At 33.4% G+C, this 16,041-nt stretch overlaps 1 protein-coding gene, 1 long non-coding RNA gene and 1 pseudogene across 5 annotated transcripts; 2 read left to right on the top strand and 1 right to left on the bottom strand.

Annotated features, from left to right (window-relative positions):
- The first annotated feature begins 504 nt into the window (after positions 1-504).
- Positions 505-2,470, top strand: LOC143548344 (uncharacterized). The gene is made up of 3 exons (XR_013137933.1): positions 505-1,195; positions 1,227-1,624; positions 1,679-2,470. It is a non-coding gene; the product is annotated as an uncharacterized LOC143548344 (long non-coding RNA).
- Positions 2,471-3,933: 1,463 nt separating this feature from the next.
- On the bottom strand, positions 3,934-8,938 carry LOC143548372 (uncharacterized). Of its 4 annotated transcripts, XM_077039560.1 has the most exons (4): positions 6,083-8,938; positions 5,080-5,132; positions 4,306-4,397; positions 3,934-4,130 (listed from the first exon to the last, which is right to left on the bottom strand). In XM_077039560.1, exon 1 carries the CDS (start codon positions 8,007-8,009, stop codon positions 6,183-6,185), a length of 1,827 nt encoding a protein of 608 aa, XP_076895675.1. In that variant the 5' UTR covers positions 8,010-8,938; the 3' UTR covers positions 3,934-4,130; positions 4,306-4,397; positions 5,080-5,132; positions 6,083-6,182. The 4 variants fall into 4 exon arrangements, with proteins under 4 accessions (XP_076895675.1, XP_076895674.1, XP_076895673.1 ...); XM_077039559.1 differs by having other exon boundaries at positions 3,934-4,397; XM_077039558.1 differs by having other exon boundaries at positions 4,306-5,132.
- Positions 8,939-13,641: 4,703 nt separating this feature from the next.
- LOC143548345 (E3 ubiquitin-protein ligase PUB23-like) lies at positions 13,642-15,053 on the top strand (annotated as a pseudogene).
- Positions 15,054-16,041: the final 988 nt, after the last annotated feature.

Here is a 16,041-nt window from a genome sequence, read left to right on the forward strand (position 1 = left end):
TAATATAAGTCATATTGGGCACAATATTGTATGTAATTATTTATATATTTTGTGTAATATTATATGTAATTATCATGTAATTCTATATATATATATATATATATATATATATATATATATATATATATTAAAAGACAAGTTTGTTAGCTAAATTGGTGCTTTATCAGTTGTACATTTGGTTTCTTTTGTTGTACATGCTATTTTACATTTTGTACCTTTGGCTTAGGCAATGTGTACCGGGCGTGGATTTGGGCGAATTTTGGGCGCGAACACCCCCCCCCCCCCACGGCGATAAGTGGGCGAAAAGGGGCGGGGTTCTTTTGTCGCCTGGGTGAAGAAAATAATATTATTATATTACATGTTGTGTGTGTATATGTATATGTATATATGTTGTGTGTGTGATATATATATATATATATATATATATGTAGGGGATGGATCTTGTGAGAAATGATATTACAACGAGAAGTGCGAGAAGTTGATCTCAGCCGTTGATCAGGTGTAATCAATGGTTTAAATAAACAATGGTATTTTTGTAATTATCTAGATTTTCTAATCTCATGTTTAATGATAAAAAGGGTATAGTTGTCCAAATGAGAAGGCAAAAAGAAAAAAAACGTACAAATATATTATGAAATCCCCTTTTTAAGCCCTAATTAGTTCATTGGGATGATCTGTCAAGATCATCACTACGATGCATGAAATCGAAGATCTAGATTGAACCATGATGTAGGGTATAAATAAAGGGATTGGAGGCACTATAACTCCTTAGTTTTCGTCTGCTCGAAATTGGGGGTTTTGAAGGTTATATGCCAAAACCAAATTGAACAACGTAAGTCGATTTTGTTTGTTTTTGATCAATGTAACCTGTTCTCTTTGATATTATAGTTACATACATCCATTCAATTTTTCTATCATAGTATTTAACATGGAGATAAAAATATTTTGGGCTAAAATTAGGTCTTTTTTGTGTATGTTGTCTACGTTGTATCTTTATTGTGTTGGTAGGGTTTTTGATTTCATATTAAGGATATTTATATTATGGTTGCATACATCCAATCAATTCTCTTTGATATTATGGTTATACATCCATTCAAATTTTTCTGTGTAGGTATGCCCGATTCCTGTGTAAGTAGGTTCGAATCTTGTGTAGGTATGCTCGATTTATGTGTAGGCATGCTTGATTCTTGTGTAGGTATGTGTAGGCATGCTCGATTCTTGTGTAGGTATGCTCGATTCATGTGTAGTTATAATGAAATATGCTTGATTATTCATGTGCAGGTATGATGTTAGAGTAGTATGCTCGATTCCTGTGTAGGTATGCTCGTTTCATGTGTAGGGTTGCTCGATTTTTATGTAGGTATGATCGGTCCATGTGTAGGTATAATGATAGATTAGTATGCTTGATTCATGTGTATGTATGATGTTAGATCATTATGCTCGATTCCTATGTAGGTATGCACGTTTGATGTGTAGGCATTCTCGATTTATGTAGGTATGCTCGACTCATGTGTAGGTATAATGATAGATTAGTATGCATGATTCATGTGTATGTATGATGCATATACCGAATGAATCGATTATGTATATGAATCTATGTTATGTGCATGATTCAATTATTTGTGTAGGATTTATGTGATATGCATTATACAGTGTAGGACATATACCAGTTGCGTAGGTATTGGTTACTGAAAGTGTGTATGATTTCTTGTTTGGGTAGGATGTATACTACTTATGTAGTAATTAAATATGCAAATGTTTATAAGTTTTTTGTGTAAGATGTTTAATTATCTGTGTTGGAATAAATCTTGAAACTTTGTACGAGTTCTTCATATTTGTTTAGGATATATATTAGTTATGTAATTGTTGATCATTGGTATTATACGTATGGGGGATACTTAGTTTATGTAGTTTTTAGATAATGCCTAGATTTAATTCATGTTTCTTTACGTTTTAACAGTAATTGTTAGTTTAAAGATTCTTAATAGAAAGTCTTCGTTGCTGAATTTGTTAAACATGTTCCGCTTCAGTTTATTTTTTTTCTTTTTTTTACCAAGGTTTCACTTGTAAAGTGTGAATTTGTTTTGCAGGTCATACTTAATAATTCATCCTTGAGCAAGCAAATGCTTTTGGACATAAAGACGAAAAGATCACATATTTTGGAGGTTTTAGAATCTTAATGAATGTTGGCCGATCCAAGAGTAGTAATAATATAATAAGATACCAGGTGGTTAAGTGTTTTGGTGGTTTTAATCCATTAGTTTTATTCACAATTTATTTTTGTTTTAGCTAAAGTAGTTGGTCAAGTGTTTATGACCCGTTCATAGAAGTTGGATAAAGTTTGTACAAGTGTTTTTGTTTAATGTGGTGATTCATAATCTTAGTATGCAGTTTGTTTATATTGTTTTTTGTATTAAAAGGCAGAAAAATGCATTTATTATCGAATGGAATCTATAACAATAATAAAATCGTTCGTCTTTTAACATCACAAAACAAATCGAATGGATGAACTTGAACTCGTGTTCTTATTATCAATTTCATCTAAGTAATGGTTGACTAAGAAGGCTAAAAATGTTGGATCAGATACATATTAATGAATATAAATGGAATAAATTGTAACTTACATATAATTTAATTAATATTAGTTACCAAAAAAAAAATAATCATATTTTACTTATATACCCTTGTATTTAAATAACTAAAAAATAAAGAGAAATAATGTGATTGGCTAAAACTTCTTCTCGCACTTCTCACACTAAGAAAGACTTCTGAAAAAAACCAATACCTATATATGTGTATATATATATGTATATACGTTGTGTGTGATATATATATATATATATATATATGTATATATGTTGTGTGTGTGTGTATGTATATGCAAAATGACTCCTAGAACTCCTAGAAACAACCCGAATCAACCGAACCACCCATTCCCTCCTTTCGGTCAACACCATGGTTCGCAAAACCAACCGAACGTGAACTTACAATGGAACCCGATGAACCTAAACCAACCGAGCAATCCGTTTCAATTTCCCGACCCGAACCTAAACATGTACGCCAACCGAGCTATATGTTTTTTTATATTTTTAGTTATGTAATTTTTTTTAGTTATGTATTTCTTTTGTATTTCTTTTTAATTTTAATGCATTTTTATTTAATTATTTGAAGAAATTGGTTTTTATTTGATTAGTTTAATTATAAAAAGAAAATAATAAAAAAGATACTGTGGGCCCAATTTGTAGCCTCTACACCGTTACACCCAAAAACAAATTCTCACCCCTTGCTGACTGGGCGCCACGTGTCACAATTCGCCCTCATTTATAGCCCCTCCACTACACATAGCCTTATGAGTTGGTAAGGTTTTTGATGCAGCTTCAGGACACACTGATTGTCGGTTTGGTGTTGGCTTTCTAAGTTGCGTGTCGTCTTCCCCTTTACTCCTCATTTGGCTATGGTTTCTTTTACAGGTGATGAGAGAAGCAAACCAGGTAGGCGAGAAGGACATCACTAGAAGGAAAGGGTGAGAGAATATTTTCATATGTCAATTTCACTCCCACATTAACTTATACCACGATCCGATAAATGTGGCGTATAAATAGAAGAGTTCTTGTGCATGTCACTGACACGGTGAAAGGGACGGGCAAACAGAGGAGTCTTTACGCAAGTCACATGTACGGTGATTATGATAGGCGATATAGAAGAGTCTTGTGATTAGATTGTGACTTTATGTTTATAGTTTGTCATAAACGAGGCTAATAACTGAACTGAACCGAACCATGCACACCCCTAAATGATATTGGTAACTATACATGTACGAGTAACAATTAAAGTGAATCGGTATAAGTACAAATATTATATAGGTCTCTTTAATTTATCAATGTTTAATGTGTTTAAACTTATAATAAAGAATGTTCCTATTTATGTGTTTTGATGAAATGGTATCATAAGTTATGACAGCATATATATCATTGTTAAATTTACATCAATATGGTTTGTGTATGAAATATGACACATAAAATAATATGCAGTGTTTTTTTACAAATATGAGTGCCTCTTGAACTCTCTTGTTCTCTACTTTAATCTTCAACTTCAAAATCTCAACCCATATTTTATCTTTTATGCGAGCCCTGTATCAACATAAGATATACATCATAAACTTTGAATTTGTGTTTAAACTGCTACAAAGATTACAACTATGCGATAGTCGATATTGGTCGGCCAGCTGGTGTGAGATCCCATTTTGTTAAAAAAAAAAAAACAGAATTTTTTGAAAGATATTATGGTTAGCAGTTAGGGATTTACCTTCAAATATCATAAAAAGATTTAGACTTTTATAGATTAAGCGGCGTTGCACATTGCCATCATTTATCTTCAAATATCCATAAAACTGTTTCCTACATAAGAAGTTCTTGCAGTTAGCCCAGTAATCAATTCTAATGCATCAAATATTTTTTTGCAGTCTTTCATAATGTGAAAAAAGATATGGTTTTTTGATAAATGAGTTCACTTTTTCATAACTTACCAGCTTCCAAATTCAGACTGAATTTTAACTTTTAGGCTTTTTTTTTGGCTATGCAGTCAATATCGGTGCGGTTATCGGTCCTCATGCGAAATATTGGATAAAATGTCGGTCAAAATACCGATCAGAATATCGGTGCCAATAATATCAGCGATTTGACCGATATTCGCGATATCTGTTTTAAGTCTTAATTTTCAACTTTTAGTGTTTAATGTTAGTGTTTTGAGTCTTAATAAGTTCATACTTGCTATAATCGTTAGTGTTAAACAGCTATATATATATATAATTCTGCATGATATTAAAATTAACGATATCCCACCACGATAACCAATATTTCAAATATCGGACCTCGACTGATATCCGATATTTTCCTGCGTTAACTGCTTAGTTTTTTCTATGTGTAGTAATATTTTTTATGAAACAAAATTTTCAGTTTTGAAGTTAATCATAACTTTTTTAGAAATTAAAAGGCAAGATTTTTTAGACAGATCTATTTTTTTTTAAATCTTGGCTTTTAACTGTAAAAAAAGTGATATTTCATGCAAAGATTCATATACCATTTTGTGAGGAAATGTGTTGAAACTGGCGTCTGACCTCGAAAGTCAACAATCTGGCAAACGAAACACAAAGATTAGTATTTCCAACAAATCGACATAAGATGATAAAGTAATATGAATATACGATCAAACGGTTAAGAGGAGCTAAGAGAGTATTTTAATGCAAAACCATTTAAAAATATGATATTTAACTTTTGTAAAAACAAAAACTTTTACAAAAAAGATGTTCTGGATCGATCCAACCTGACTAGACCCTTACATAAATGATACCCATTTTGACCCAAAACCGTTTTGACTCATTACCTAACCAACCCATCTTACTTATTTCACTACCTTTAGTCAAAAAGTCAACCCAGGCTGTTTCTAGGGGTGCAAATGAGCCGAGCTACTCGAGCTCAGATCAATAAAAAGCTAGAAACAAGCCGAGCTTTTACGAGCCCGAGCCTCAAATAAAGCTCGTTTAGTTATCGAACCGAGCTCGAGCCTTGTATGCAAAGCTCGTTGAGCCTTACTGAGACTTGTGTATTATTAAGTTTTACCTCTTCTGGACTTCTATGTATTAAGTTTACACTTCACAGCGGAGCTTGAGCCGATATTTTGCTTGTTTAAGGTATTAAACGAGCTCAAGCCGAGCTGAGGCCCGTTTAAGTTTTTTCTCAAAATACATAAAATAAAAAATATGTAAATAAATAAATTGATAAATAATATACGAGCCGAGCCTGAATCGAACTTTAAAAAACAACTCACGAGCAGAGCTCGAGCTTTAGAAAAAGAGCTCAAAATGAGCCGAGCTCTAGCCGAGCTGAGGCTCGTTTAAGGTTTTTCTCAAAATACATAAAAATAAAAAATGTAAATAAATAAATTTATAAATAATACACGAGCCGAGCCCGAACCAAGCTTTAAAAAACAACTCACGAGCCGAGCTCGAGCTTTACAAAAAGAGCTCAAAACGAGCCGAGCTCAAAATACCCGTTACCCAATCCGCCCATGAATAAACTCGTACCTTTTTCAGATTTTCAAGAAAACTATCACACAAGTTTGTTTTGCAACCATTATATGATAACTTGAGATCATCTAATCATAATCTTTCAAACCATCCGTGTTTACACTCGATTCATTATCCAACTTCTACTCTCCAAACTAAATTTCCTTGACAAATCATCCACCAAAAAATATTTCTTTCGATTCCTAGCAGCCCGCATAAGAATGTCATAACTTCTCAAATCGGGCCACAACCCATAAGTCTTCAAATTATTAAAAACCCGACAACCGGCTTCAACTTCACCGTTCTTGCAAAGACAAACCATAAGCACATTAACCGTCACAACCGAAGGGCGCGGACCATCAATAACCATATGTTCAAAAACCTTTAAACAATCACTAACATTTCCCACTTTACCAAAATACTGCATTAAACAAGTAAAACCAACAACATTTAACTTTACCCCTTCATGTTCCATTAAGTCAACGACCTTTTGAACCGTTAACGAGTCACCGAGTTTACACGCTTTAGATAATATCGTGTTGAAAGACACCAAATCGGGCCCCTTTTCGGGCCAATCAACCCATTCGAAAAACTTCATGGCTGCATCCAATGTTTTCTCCTCACAAAAACATTTCAAGATCGTGTTAAACGTAATATTATTCGGCTCGATACCGTCTCGTATCATACTTCTAACCAAAACTAATAGCTCGTCAGGTTCACGCGCATAACACAAACAATGTAAGTACACATTATAAACAGCAGCATCGATACTAACACCACTTGAAACAATATCCCGAATACGATTAAGTGCACCTTCCAAACTACCCTTCTTGACTAAACCCGATAACGCAGTAGCCGTATAACGATCCGGTGGAATACCCTTTTCGTATAAACGTTCATAAAGATTGCAGAGTTGATCCACCATATTTTCTGTCGAAAGCGCGCGGATAATTATATTATATGTAACAATATCCGGAACACATCCTTTTTTTTCCATTTCACCGAGTAGACTTAATGACACTTTTACCCTTCCGTTGTCACACAAACTTTTAATGATTGTTGTGTATGTTCTAACATTCGGGTAACAACCCGAATCCGCTTCCATTATCTTTAAACACCGAAAAGCATCACGAAACAATCTTTTCGTACTAAAACCGTAAACAAGAGCCGTGTATGAACATACATTATGTACAAGACCCTTTTTCGTCACAAAACAAAATAAACCTAACGCCTCTGTAACTCGATCCGATTTACATAAACCCCATAATATCGGATTATAAAAATAACAACTTTGAAAATTACCAAAACACCCTTTCCCCAAAAGCTTAAAAAACACTAACCACGCATCGTTAACCATCCCGCGCTGACTCAACCAGTTAACCAACAAGATTGCTTTCGGTTCGGTAGGAACATAACCAAACTCCAACATTAGTTCCAACACGCTTATCGCCTCCACGAACTCCACCGAATCCAAACATCCCTTAAACAGCATCGACAAAACGTGAAACGACGGGACGAACCCGAACTTACGCATATTCAAAACAACCCAAAATGCAACCTTGAACTCCCCTACTATATTCAACCCCTTCAAAAGGGTATTAAAAGTCGGCAAATTCGGTTGCAACCCAAGTCTTATCATTTCCATCTGTAACGCGAAAATCCCATTTAACCCGACAGTATTCGACTTCAAGTAACAATTCAACATGGCATTGTAATCATATATACTTGGCTTGTTAGGGATATTATTACTCATGAAATTAAAGTATTGTAAAGATTGGTTAACATGACCAGATGAAGCTGAGTTCTGCATACCGGTTCTTAACTCGATGTAATCAGGTGCGGCATCGAGTGACTGAAGACTGGATGATGAAGAAATTGATGCTAATTGATGTAAAGATTTGAACTTTATGCAACTTCTGTTAAATAAAGCTGCAAACAGAGTCATTGTTGGGTTTGGTATATGAATCTTGTAATTAAACCCATAATTGAAATGGGTATGAACAAGAAATTGAAATAGACGTAAATTGAAATTGGTTCGTTGAATTGAAGTGGTGGATTGTATATTTTTTTATAAACCCTAATCAAGAAAATATTTCTGGACTAAAACCCTAAACCCATGTGTAACACGAAGATTTATTTATTTTTTAATTATTTCTTTAAAAGAATAAATATGTTTTTCTATTTTATTTATTTTATCAACATGACTAATTACGGTCATTTCCAATATGTAGAATGGTAATCGAGACTCGGGTTCGATCCTTACTCGCAACATTTTAGGGAGTATATGGGTGGCTCAATGAAGGAAAAACGAGATTTTTATGATCTTTGGTTTGATCTTGAGGGCGTCCGAGTTTTACCATAAGTATGTATTTGGGCCGGTGGGTTTTCCTCAAAACTAGAGATAACTTGGAGACGTTTAAGGGCTTCACACAACTGGTTTGAGCCAGCTAACGGTGGTCTTTTGCCATTGGGTCACCCCGTATGGAGTACCTAGATAATTTTATATTTGGTGGCCGTTAAAAAAGGTAGTGATATAAACGAGCCGAACCGAGCTCGTGCTTGGATAGGGTCAAGTTCGGTTCATTTTGATTTTCGGGAGCTCAAGCTCAGTTTGCGAGTCGTTTTCTTAAGTTTGTGCTCGGCTCGCTTATTATGTTATTTTTATATTATTTTAATATTTTTTATTATAATTATATGTATAATAGATATTATTATATAAATATATATTTAATACATTAAATAAAAGTTATATAAATATTAGGTTTGTTTTAAGCTCACGAGCCATCTCAAGCTCGATAAGTGATGTGCGGGCTCGGTCTCGGGGTCGTTTATTAAACAAGCTTATACGAAGGCTTGAGGTCGGCTCGATTCAAATATTTTATAAGTTGATCTCGAGAGGTCACAAGCTAGCTCGATACATTAACATGAACATAACTAATTATGGACTTACATGTAAAATAAATTAGTTTTGAATTGGGTTTAGAGTTAAGACCCGCTAGAATCATTTAGAGAGGTCCCACTATCTCAATATTATACAAGCCTACTCTTTCATTCTAACTATATATCAGCATCTCTCCCTCATACATATATATGCACGAATACTCCCTCATACATATATATGCACGAATACTTGTGTTTTATGTGTGTAAGCTATGTGCATGATAAAGACTCTCACTTGAGCGTCAAGGGTAGTCCTCCAAGACTTTGACACCGGGTCCTTTTTATCGAGTTATATGTAATTACTTGTAATATGTTTTAAACACAAATACTATATGTGGTTACTTGTAATATAATTATTATTTTATGAGTGTGTTCTAATATATGAATTTTTGACATGACATGTACCAAAAAACGAAATGTGCAAATTTGCCTTTGATATACTCATAGGTAATTAAGAACAATATACATATAAACGCATATCTGTAATTGATCAATCATATCTTGTTGTTTATGAATTGGAATACTAAATTAAAGTTTTTCATTTTGCTTCGAAATATTTTAAGAAAAAGGTATATGATCATTCTTTAGAAGAAGGTTCGGGTTAAAACCGGTCCATATATAGCCCACATATTCTATAAAAACAAAATATATAAATAGGTTTAAATTGTCGGTTTATGTTTCAAACCATCATTAAACCGCCAAAACCGAGCCGTGGGCATCAAAGCATCTTGATATATCACCTTGTTTTGAGTACCCGTGTAAGAGAATGTTATAACTTATAAGTTGCCAACTTGGGTTGTCTGGTAGTCTTATAATGATCATTAAGAGATTACTTCTATTTAGACTTAAGACTATCTCTTAACCATTAAGAGATTATAAACCATTAAAAGATAGTCTCTTAACGACCATTAATGGCTACCAAACAACCCTTGAAAGCTTTCTTGTATCTTCCCTGGATGAAAGACCAATTATGCAAAGTGTTCGTAACCGAATTTGGGACACAACCGCTTTCTTCCATTTTCTTAACAAGATGTTGAGCTATTGTAGCATTCCCATTAACATAAATAATGTTAAGCATGTTAAAAGTAGCAACATTTAGGCATATGTTCAAGGAAACCAATTTTTTTAAAAAAACAACCAAGGTGTTGTATGAGTATTCTTTTCCAATTGCTATTTAATATCATGTTGTAAGGTATAAATAGAACGGTTTAAACCCTCGAATCGCCATTTAACGTAAAATCTCCAAACCATTTTTAACCAAAGATTCTTGCAAGTAAACCCGAATCAAAAGGTCGAAAACTGCAGGAATTGAGTTGCCATTAAAACCGAGAAAATGGTGTTTTGGGTCAGTACCCATGTCGGATAACCGGGTTAAAATCGAGTTGAGAACCAATATATGCAGAATTCAGCCTCATCTGGTAATATTAACCAGCGTGTCGTATTTCATACACATGACATGACAATATTGATGTAACTTTAACAATAATATATATGATGTCATACTATAAATATTGTCATAACTTGTGATACCATATCATTACAACACACAAAATAGGAACTTTCTTTATTACAAGTTATAACGCATCAAACATTTCCCATCTAGGAAATCATTTGTTGCCAAAAGACTAGATTGTAACACAAAACGTCTTGACCATGGTCTTTCTTTAATCTCATTATATAGCACATGTTATGATGACCCTCCGATGAAGAAGTACGTTAGAGTTCCGTCACTGAATTAGGAATGAAATTTTTTTAACTCTATTCGATAGAGGTATCGATACCAAGATGACACATGACATAATCTCGTTACAAGAAAATATATAGTATATGTCACACAAGTTCATAAAATGTGGGCTGGTAATAAATTATTGTATATATATTATTGATGTTTCGGTTCTTCTAAGTTGTAATAAACTATTGTGTTTCATTTAGCACGTAGTCAATCCAACTTTAAACTTACCATTACGAATAGAAAACCATAAAAAGATCAACAACGCAGAGATAATGGAATTGAGTAAATTATCTTTATTATACCATCTTGACGCCCTATTATTTCTTCATTGCAAGCTCTTCAGATAAACCATCAAGTCGTGAAAATAGCATGTTCAATCACAATTCTCTCATATTTACCTTTAATTTATAATTTGTTTTAGTATTGTATTTAATATTCGTTTTTACATCCATATTTGATAGGAAATCAACCGGTCACGGATGTGAAACGTGTAGAATTTGAAATTAAACGATACAAACGGATAGGCAACGGGTCAATAGAGATATATATACACCACTTGATCAAACCGTAGGGCGGTCTAACACGCGTTTAGGATACAGAAATCACCACATAAACTTGTGATTAGGTTCCAAAGAACACCATCTATCATTGATCATTCTTATAAAGTTTTAATATATCCAACTCATCAAAGTCTTAAGATTAATATGTTACAAGCATCATGTTTAAAGTCTTATAGGAGATAGTTATAACTTATAAGACAACTTACATATGGTTATAAAGTTTTAATATATCCAACTCATCAAAGTCTTAAGATTAATATGTTACAAGCATCATGTTTAAAGTCTTATAGGAGATAGTTATAACTTATAAGACAACTTACATATGGATGAACGTGTTGTATCTAATAAATAATAATCTATTGTTAAAGGGCTTGTAGCTGACGGTATCAAGTGTGTTATTAAATACTAAGCACCAAATGGAGTTGAATAAATGTATTTATATGAATTATATATATATATATAACAAATACGTAAGCATAATAGGAGTTCAATATTAATCTATGTTTAAAAGTAAACCCATGACTAAGTTACAATCATACCACGTTCCTTTTGTCAACCCTATAGGTTTCTAATTATTTGGATGAGGTCACACATGACATATGCGGTCGATAGCGCCGATTTATCATCTGATATATCGGTTATCGGTCCCTTAAGTCTTAACGCTATATAAGTCAGAATATCGGTACTAATAATATCAACGATATTGGCCGATATTTGACCGATATTGGACTAATATTTAACTGATATTTGACCTATATATCATCGATATTCCCGTTTTAAGTCTTAACTATCAATCATTAATGACGTCTTAATCAATTCTTACTTGCTACGATTGTTAGTGTTTTGCAATTTACAAAAGGTTAATTTGTTAATGGTAAGAGACTATACTGAATTATTAGTGTTAAATTGCTATATATATGAATTTTACATGATATTAAAATCACTGATATCTCACGGATATCTCACTGCGATAACCGATATCTCAGATGATATCCGATATTTTTCCACATTAATTGCTTAGCATGACCATAAGGAAGTAGATGAGATTGATCAAGTTTGATTTTTTTGACTTTTTTTACGGGCCGAACAAAAATAAAACTAAAAATGAGAGCCTCTTAACCAGTAGCTAGAAGCCCAGGAAACTTACAAAGATAAAAAAAAGAAAAAACAAAAGCGCGACAAACATGGACGAGAACACTATTTGTAAAAATATTTGTTTTCTTATTGTTTTTTGTATTTATTAGAGCATTCACATCTCATTTCATATATTTTCCCTATAATTTAGCTAAAAAACACCGTTCCATAAATTTATCTATCATTTTTCAAAATTCTTCCACATTCTATTCCCTATTCATATCCATAAATTAATTCTTTATTATTTTTTTCTCTTTTGTCTTATTATATAGTAAAGGGTGATTGGGAGATATGTGATATATTATATGGTATGGATAAAAAATGAGTCCCTATATTTAGAGATTTACTTTAGTTGCCATATAACTCATCCATATAATAGAGAATAGATTGGAGAGGTGATTTTGATGGTTTTCTTAAAATTTACCCTAAATTATATGAGTTTGACAATTTTAGAGAATGGGTTGAGAATGCTCTAAGGTGATTCAATGTTGATAACTAATTACATTGTGGAGACGTAGGATTAAGGTTAGGGACTTCTAGGGAAATGTACCTAGTTAGCTTAGCTTTGTATTTAGAGTCTAGTTGGCTAGCCCGACTCCTATTTGTTTATGTATATATTTTGTTTGATGCTGATTTTTGCTTCTTATGCCCTATTCTTAATAGGTTACAGATTCTTTACTATTTGGTAGTTTGCTATCTATATATTGCTAAGTGTCTTTGCTTGTAGGGTGTATGTTTACCTGTATGTAGCTTTATGAGCCAGGGGTCTCTCTGGAAGCAGCCTCTCTATTCTCACGGATAGAGGAAAGACTTGCCTACATCCCACCCTCCCCTGACCCTACCGATAGCGTGCTATGCGGTGGGATATACAGGGCTTGATTGATTGATTGATATTACATAAACTATATATTATTAAAAGGCTGAAATGATATTAGTTCTTAAATTCTCATAATCTTGAGTAATAAAGAAAATCAACTCTTTCAAATGTCAACCCACAACCATGTTGCTTTCATTTAATTTATGCGGTGTATACAGTTTGCACATGATCATTTAGTTGATACAAAAACAGTATTTGACATTTGACTCTTCTTTTTTTTTTTATACTTATTCAATCTCTCCAATTGTCCAAATATATGTATATATACACATGAACATTCATATAAACATATCTAGCAACAAATTCTTTGATCTTGGTGTGGAACTCTTCAACGATGGATCGATCAAACCATGATTCAGAGTCGGAGTTTCCTCGAGATTTTAGATGTCCCATATCCATGGAGATGATGAGCGATCCGGTCATCATCTCAACCGGTGTCACATATGAGCGAAAAAACATTAAAAAATGGTTCTTTAGCTATAAAAGGACTACTTGTCCTGCCACGACGCAAAACATCGAAAATTTCGATATTACCCCTAACCACACCCTCAAGAGGCTCATTATGGCATGGCATAATAGTCATTCACCATCTTCTCCGTCTTCTTCAACTTCACCATCGTTTTCTCCTTTGTCATCGCTCAAGCGCGATGAAACGGTGTCATTACTCAAAACCCTAAACTCGACTCCATTCAAGGTAAGTTCTTTGAGAAACCTTAGAGAAATTATTGAAGTTGGAGGTGAGATGAAGCATGAGTTCATGTTATTAGGAGGGGTAGAAGTTGTTTTTCAACTAATCATCCAAATTTTAGTTGAAAGTGCGGATTTCCTGGTGTTTAGAGCGTGTGAGGAGGCTTTAGCGGTTCTTTAATATTTTCCTATATTGCAAGAAAGCAATGGGAAAGTGATTGAATTGTTTTCGAAGCCCGAATTCATGAAGTCAATGGTTGTTATTCTTCAAAGAGGAAGTAAAGAAGCTAGGGTATACGCGATGTCTATACTTAAGAAACTAGCAAGCTCGGATTTTAATTGGAATTCTATTATAAACGATCAAGGAGTTAGTATGTTCAAATCCATCTTAGAACTTGCATCCGATGAGATATCAACTAAAGTAAGTTCATCTACTTTGCAAGTATTGATAAAGATTTTGGATTCGTCTAAGGAAAGTCGATTAAAGGCCATAGAAGCGGGAGCAATATGTACCCTAATTGAGCTTCTACCAGAATCTAACCCTAACCGATCCAAGTGTGAGAAAATACTACTCATAATCAAATTACTATGCGAATGCGCAAATGGAAAGGTTGCATTCATCGAACATGGTCTAGGAATTTGCGTGGTATCAAGCAAATTGTTCAATGTATCGGAGATAGCTTCGAAGATTTGTGTACAAATATTTTTGTTGATAGGCAGTTTTCGTGACCCTAAGGTTTTGGAGGATATGTTGATCTATGGTGTGGTGAAGAAACTAGTGATATTGATGCATATGAGTGGACCTTCATCAACAAAGAACAAGATGGTGGATATGTTCAAAAAGCATAGTTACTTGTGGAGTGGATACCCTTGTTTTCCTAGTGAATTAAAAGAATATTGTGTTTGAATAATAAATATGTTAGAAAATTAAAAATATGTGTGTGTGTGAGGAATAAGTCTTTTGTAAGATTCCTGATATTTTGTTAAGAGAATATATGAAGGAAGATCTTGTTAAATTGACTTTTAATGATGTAAAATCATGACTTTGTTTTGTCTTTTTTTAAAAACAAATGTATATATTGTTCTTGTGATTATATTTTTTCTAACGGCATATAAGCTTGATAAGTTGAAGAGTATGATTATTGCGTACTTAATACTAATGAGCATGATTCATTATTTTAGTCTACTATCTCGTTAGATTTTCATAATTCAACTTATCAATCTTATATCACGTTAGATTTTCTTACAAAACGATTGTCAAAACTCAGCTCAAGCTCAACAAAGTAATGCAAAACTAAGAAATAAAAATCTAAAATATGAAAAACTTAAAAACACAAAAAGCCCGTTAAGGCTTGACGACCCTAAACGAGCTTCCCACACATAACTAAACGGGCTTTATTTAAGGCTCAGCTTAGAAAAGCTCTACTCATTTTGAGCATGTTATCAATATGAGCTTAAGTAACTCGTGAGCGGCTCCAGCTCGTTTACACCCTTAGTTTTCAATAAAAAGTTAAAATTAAGAGGATGCAATATGTGATTACTTTAAAGTATGTGACCCAAACAACAAATCATCACAAAGTGAATAATAATAATAATTATTATAATAATAATAATAATAATAATAATAGTATGTGAGTAGAAAAACAACTTGGTCCCAGCTTTATATTGATCCGGGCTCAAGTAACTCGTGAACAACTCGCGTCGTTTGATTTTCACTAAAAAGTTAAAAAGTAAGAGGACTCAATGTGTAATTAGTTTAAAGCATGTAAGCTAAACAACAAAACATCACACAATATTAATTTGTAAAAGCGGTCAACGTCGGAAGTCAAAATTAATCCCCAAATTGAAAGGCTGGCGGTGCGGCAGAAAGTGATGGCGACACTGTCGACGTTAATGAGAGTGTCACGGAAGCTGAACTTGTTTTGAGTTTTATATCGATCTGAGCTCAAGTAACTCAAGAGTCAAGAGTAACTTAACCCGACTAGTCTTCACTAAAAAGTTGAAACTAAGAGGATGCCATATGCATTTACTTTAAAGTATGCGACCC

The sequence above is a fragment of the Bidens hawaiensis genome, unplaced genomic scaffold, assembly GCF_021521415.1.
Source record: "Bidens hawaiensis isolate Kalapana, Puna unplaced genomic scaffold, B.hawaiensis_p1.1 tig00015059_1, whole genome shotgun sequence".
In the NCBI taxonomy this organism is placed as follows: Eukaryota; Viridiplantae; Streptophyta; class Magnoliopsida; order Asterales; family Asteraceae; genus Bidens; species Bidens hawaiensis.

Excerpts from the sequence above, each read along its gene's own strand:
- LOC143548372 (XM_077039560.1), bottom strand. The coding sequence starts at position 8,009 with ATGACTCTGTTTGCAGCTTTATTTAACAGAAGTTGCATAAAGTTCAAA.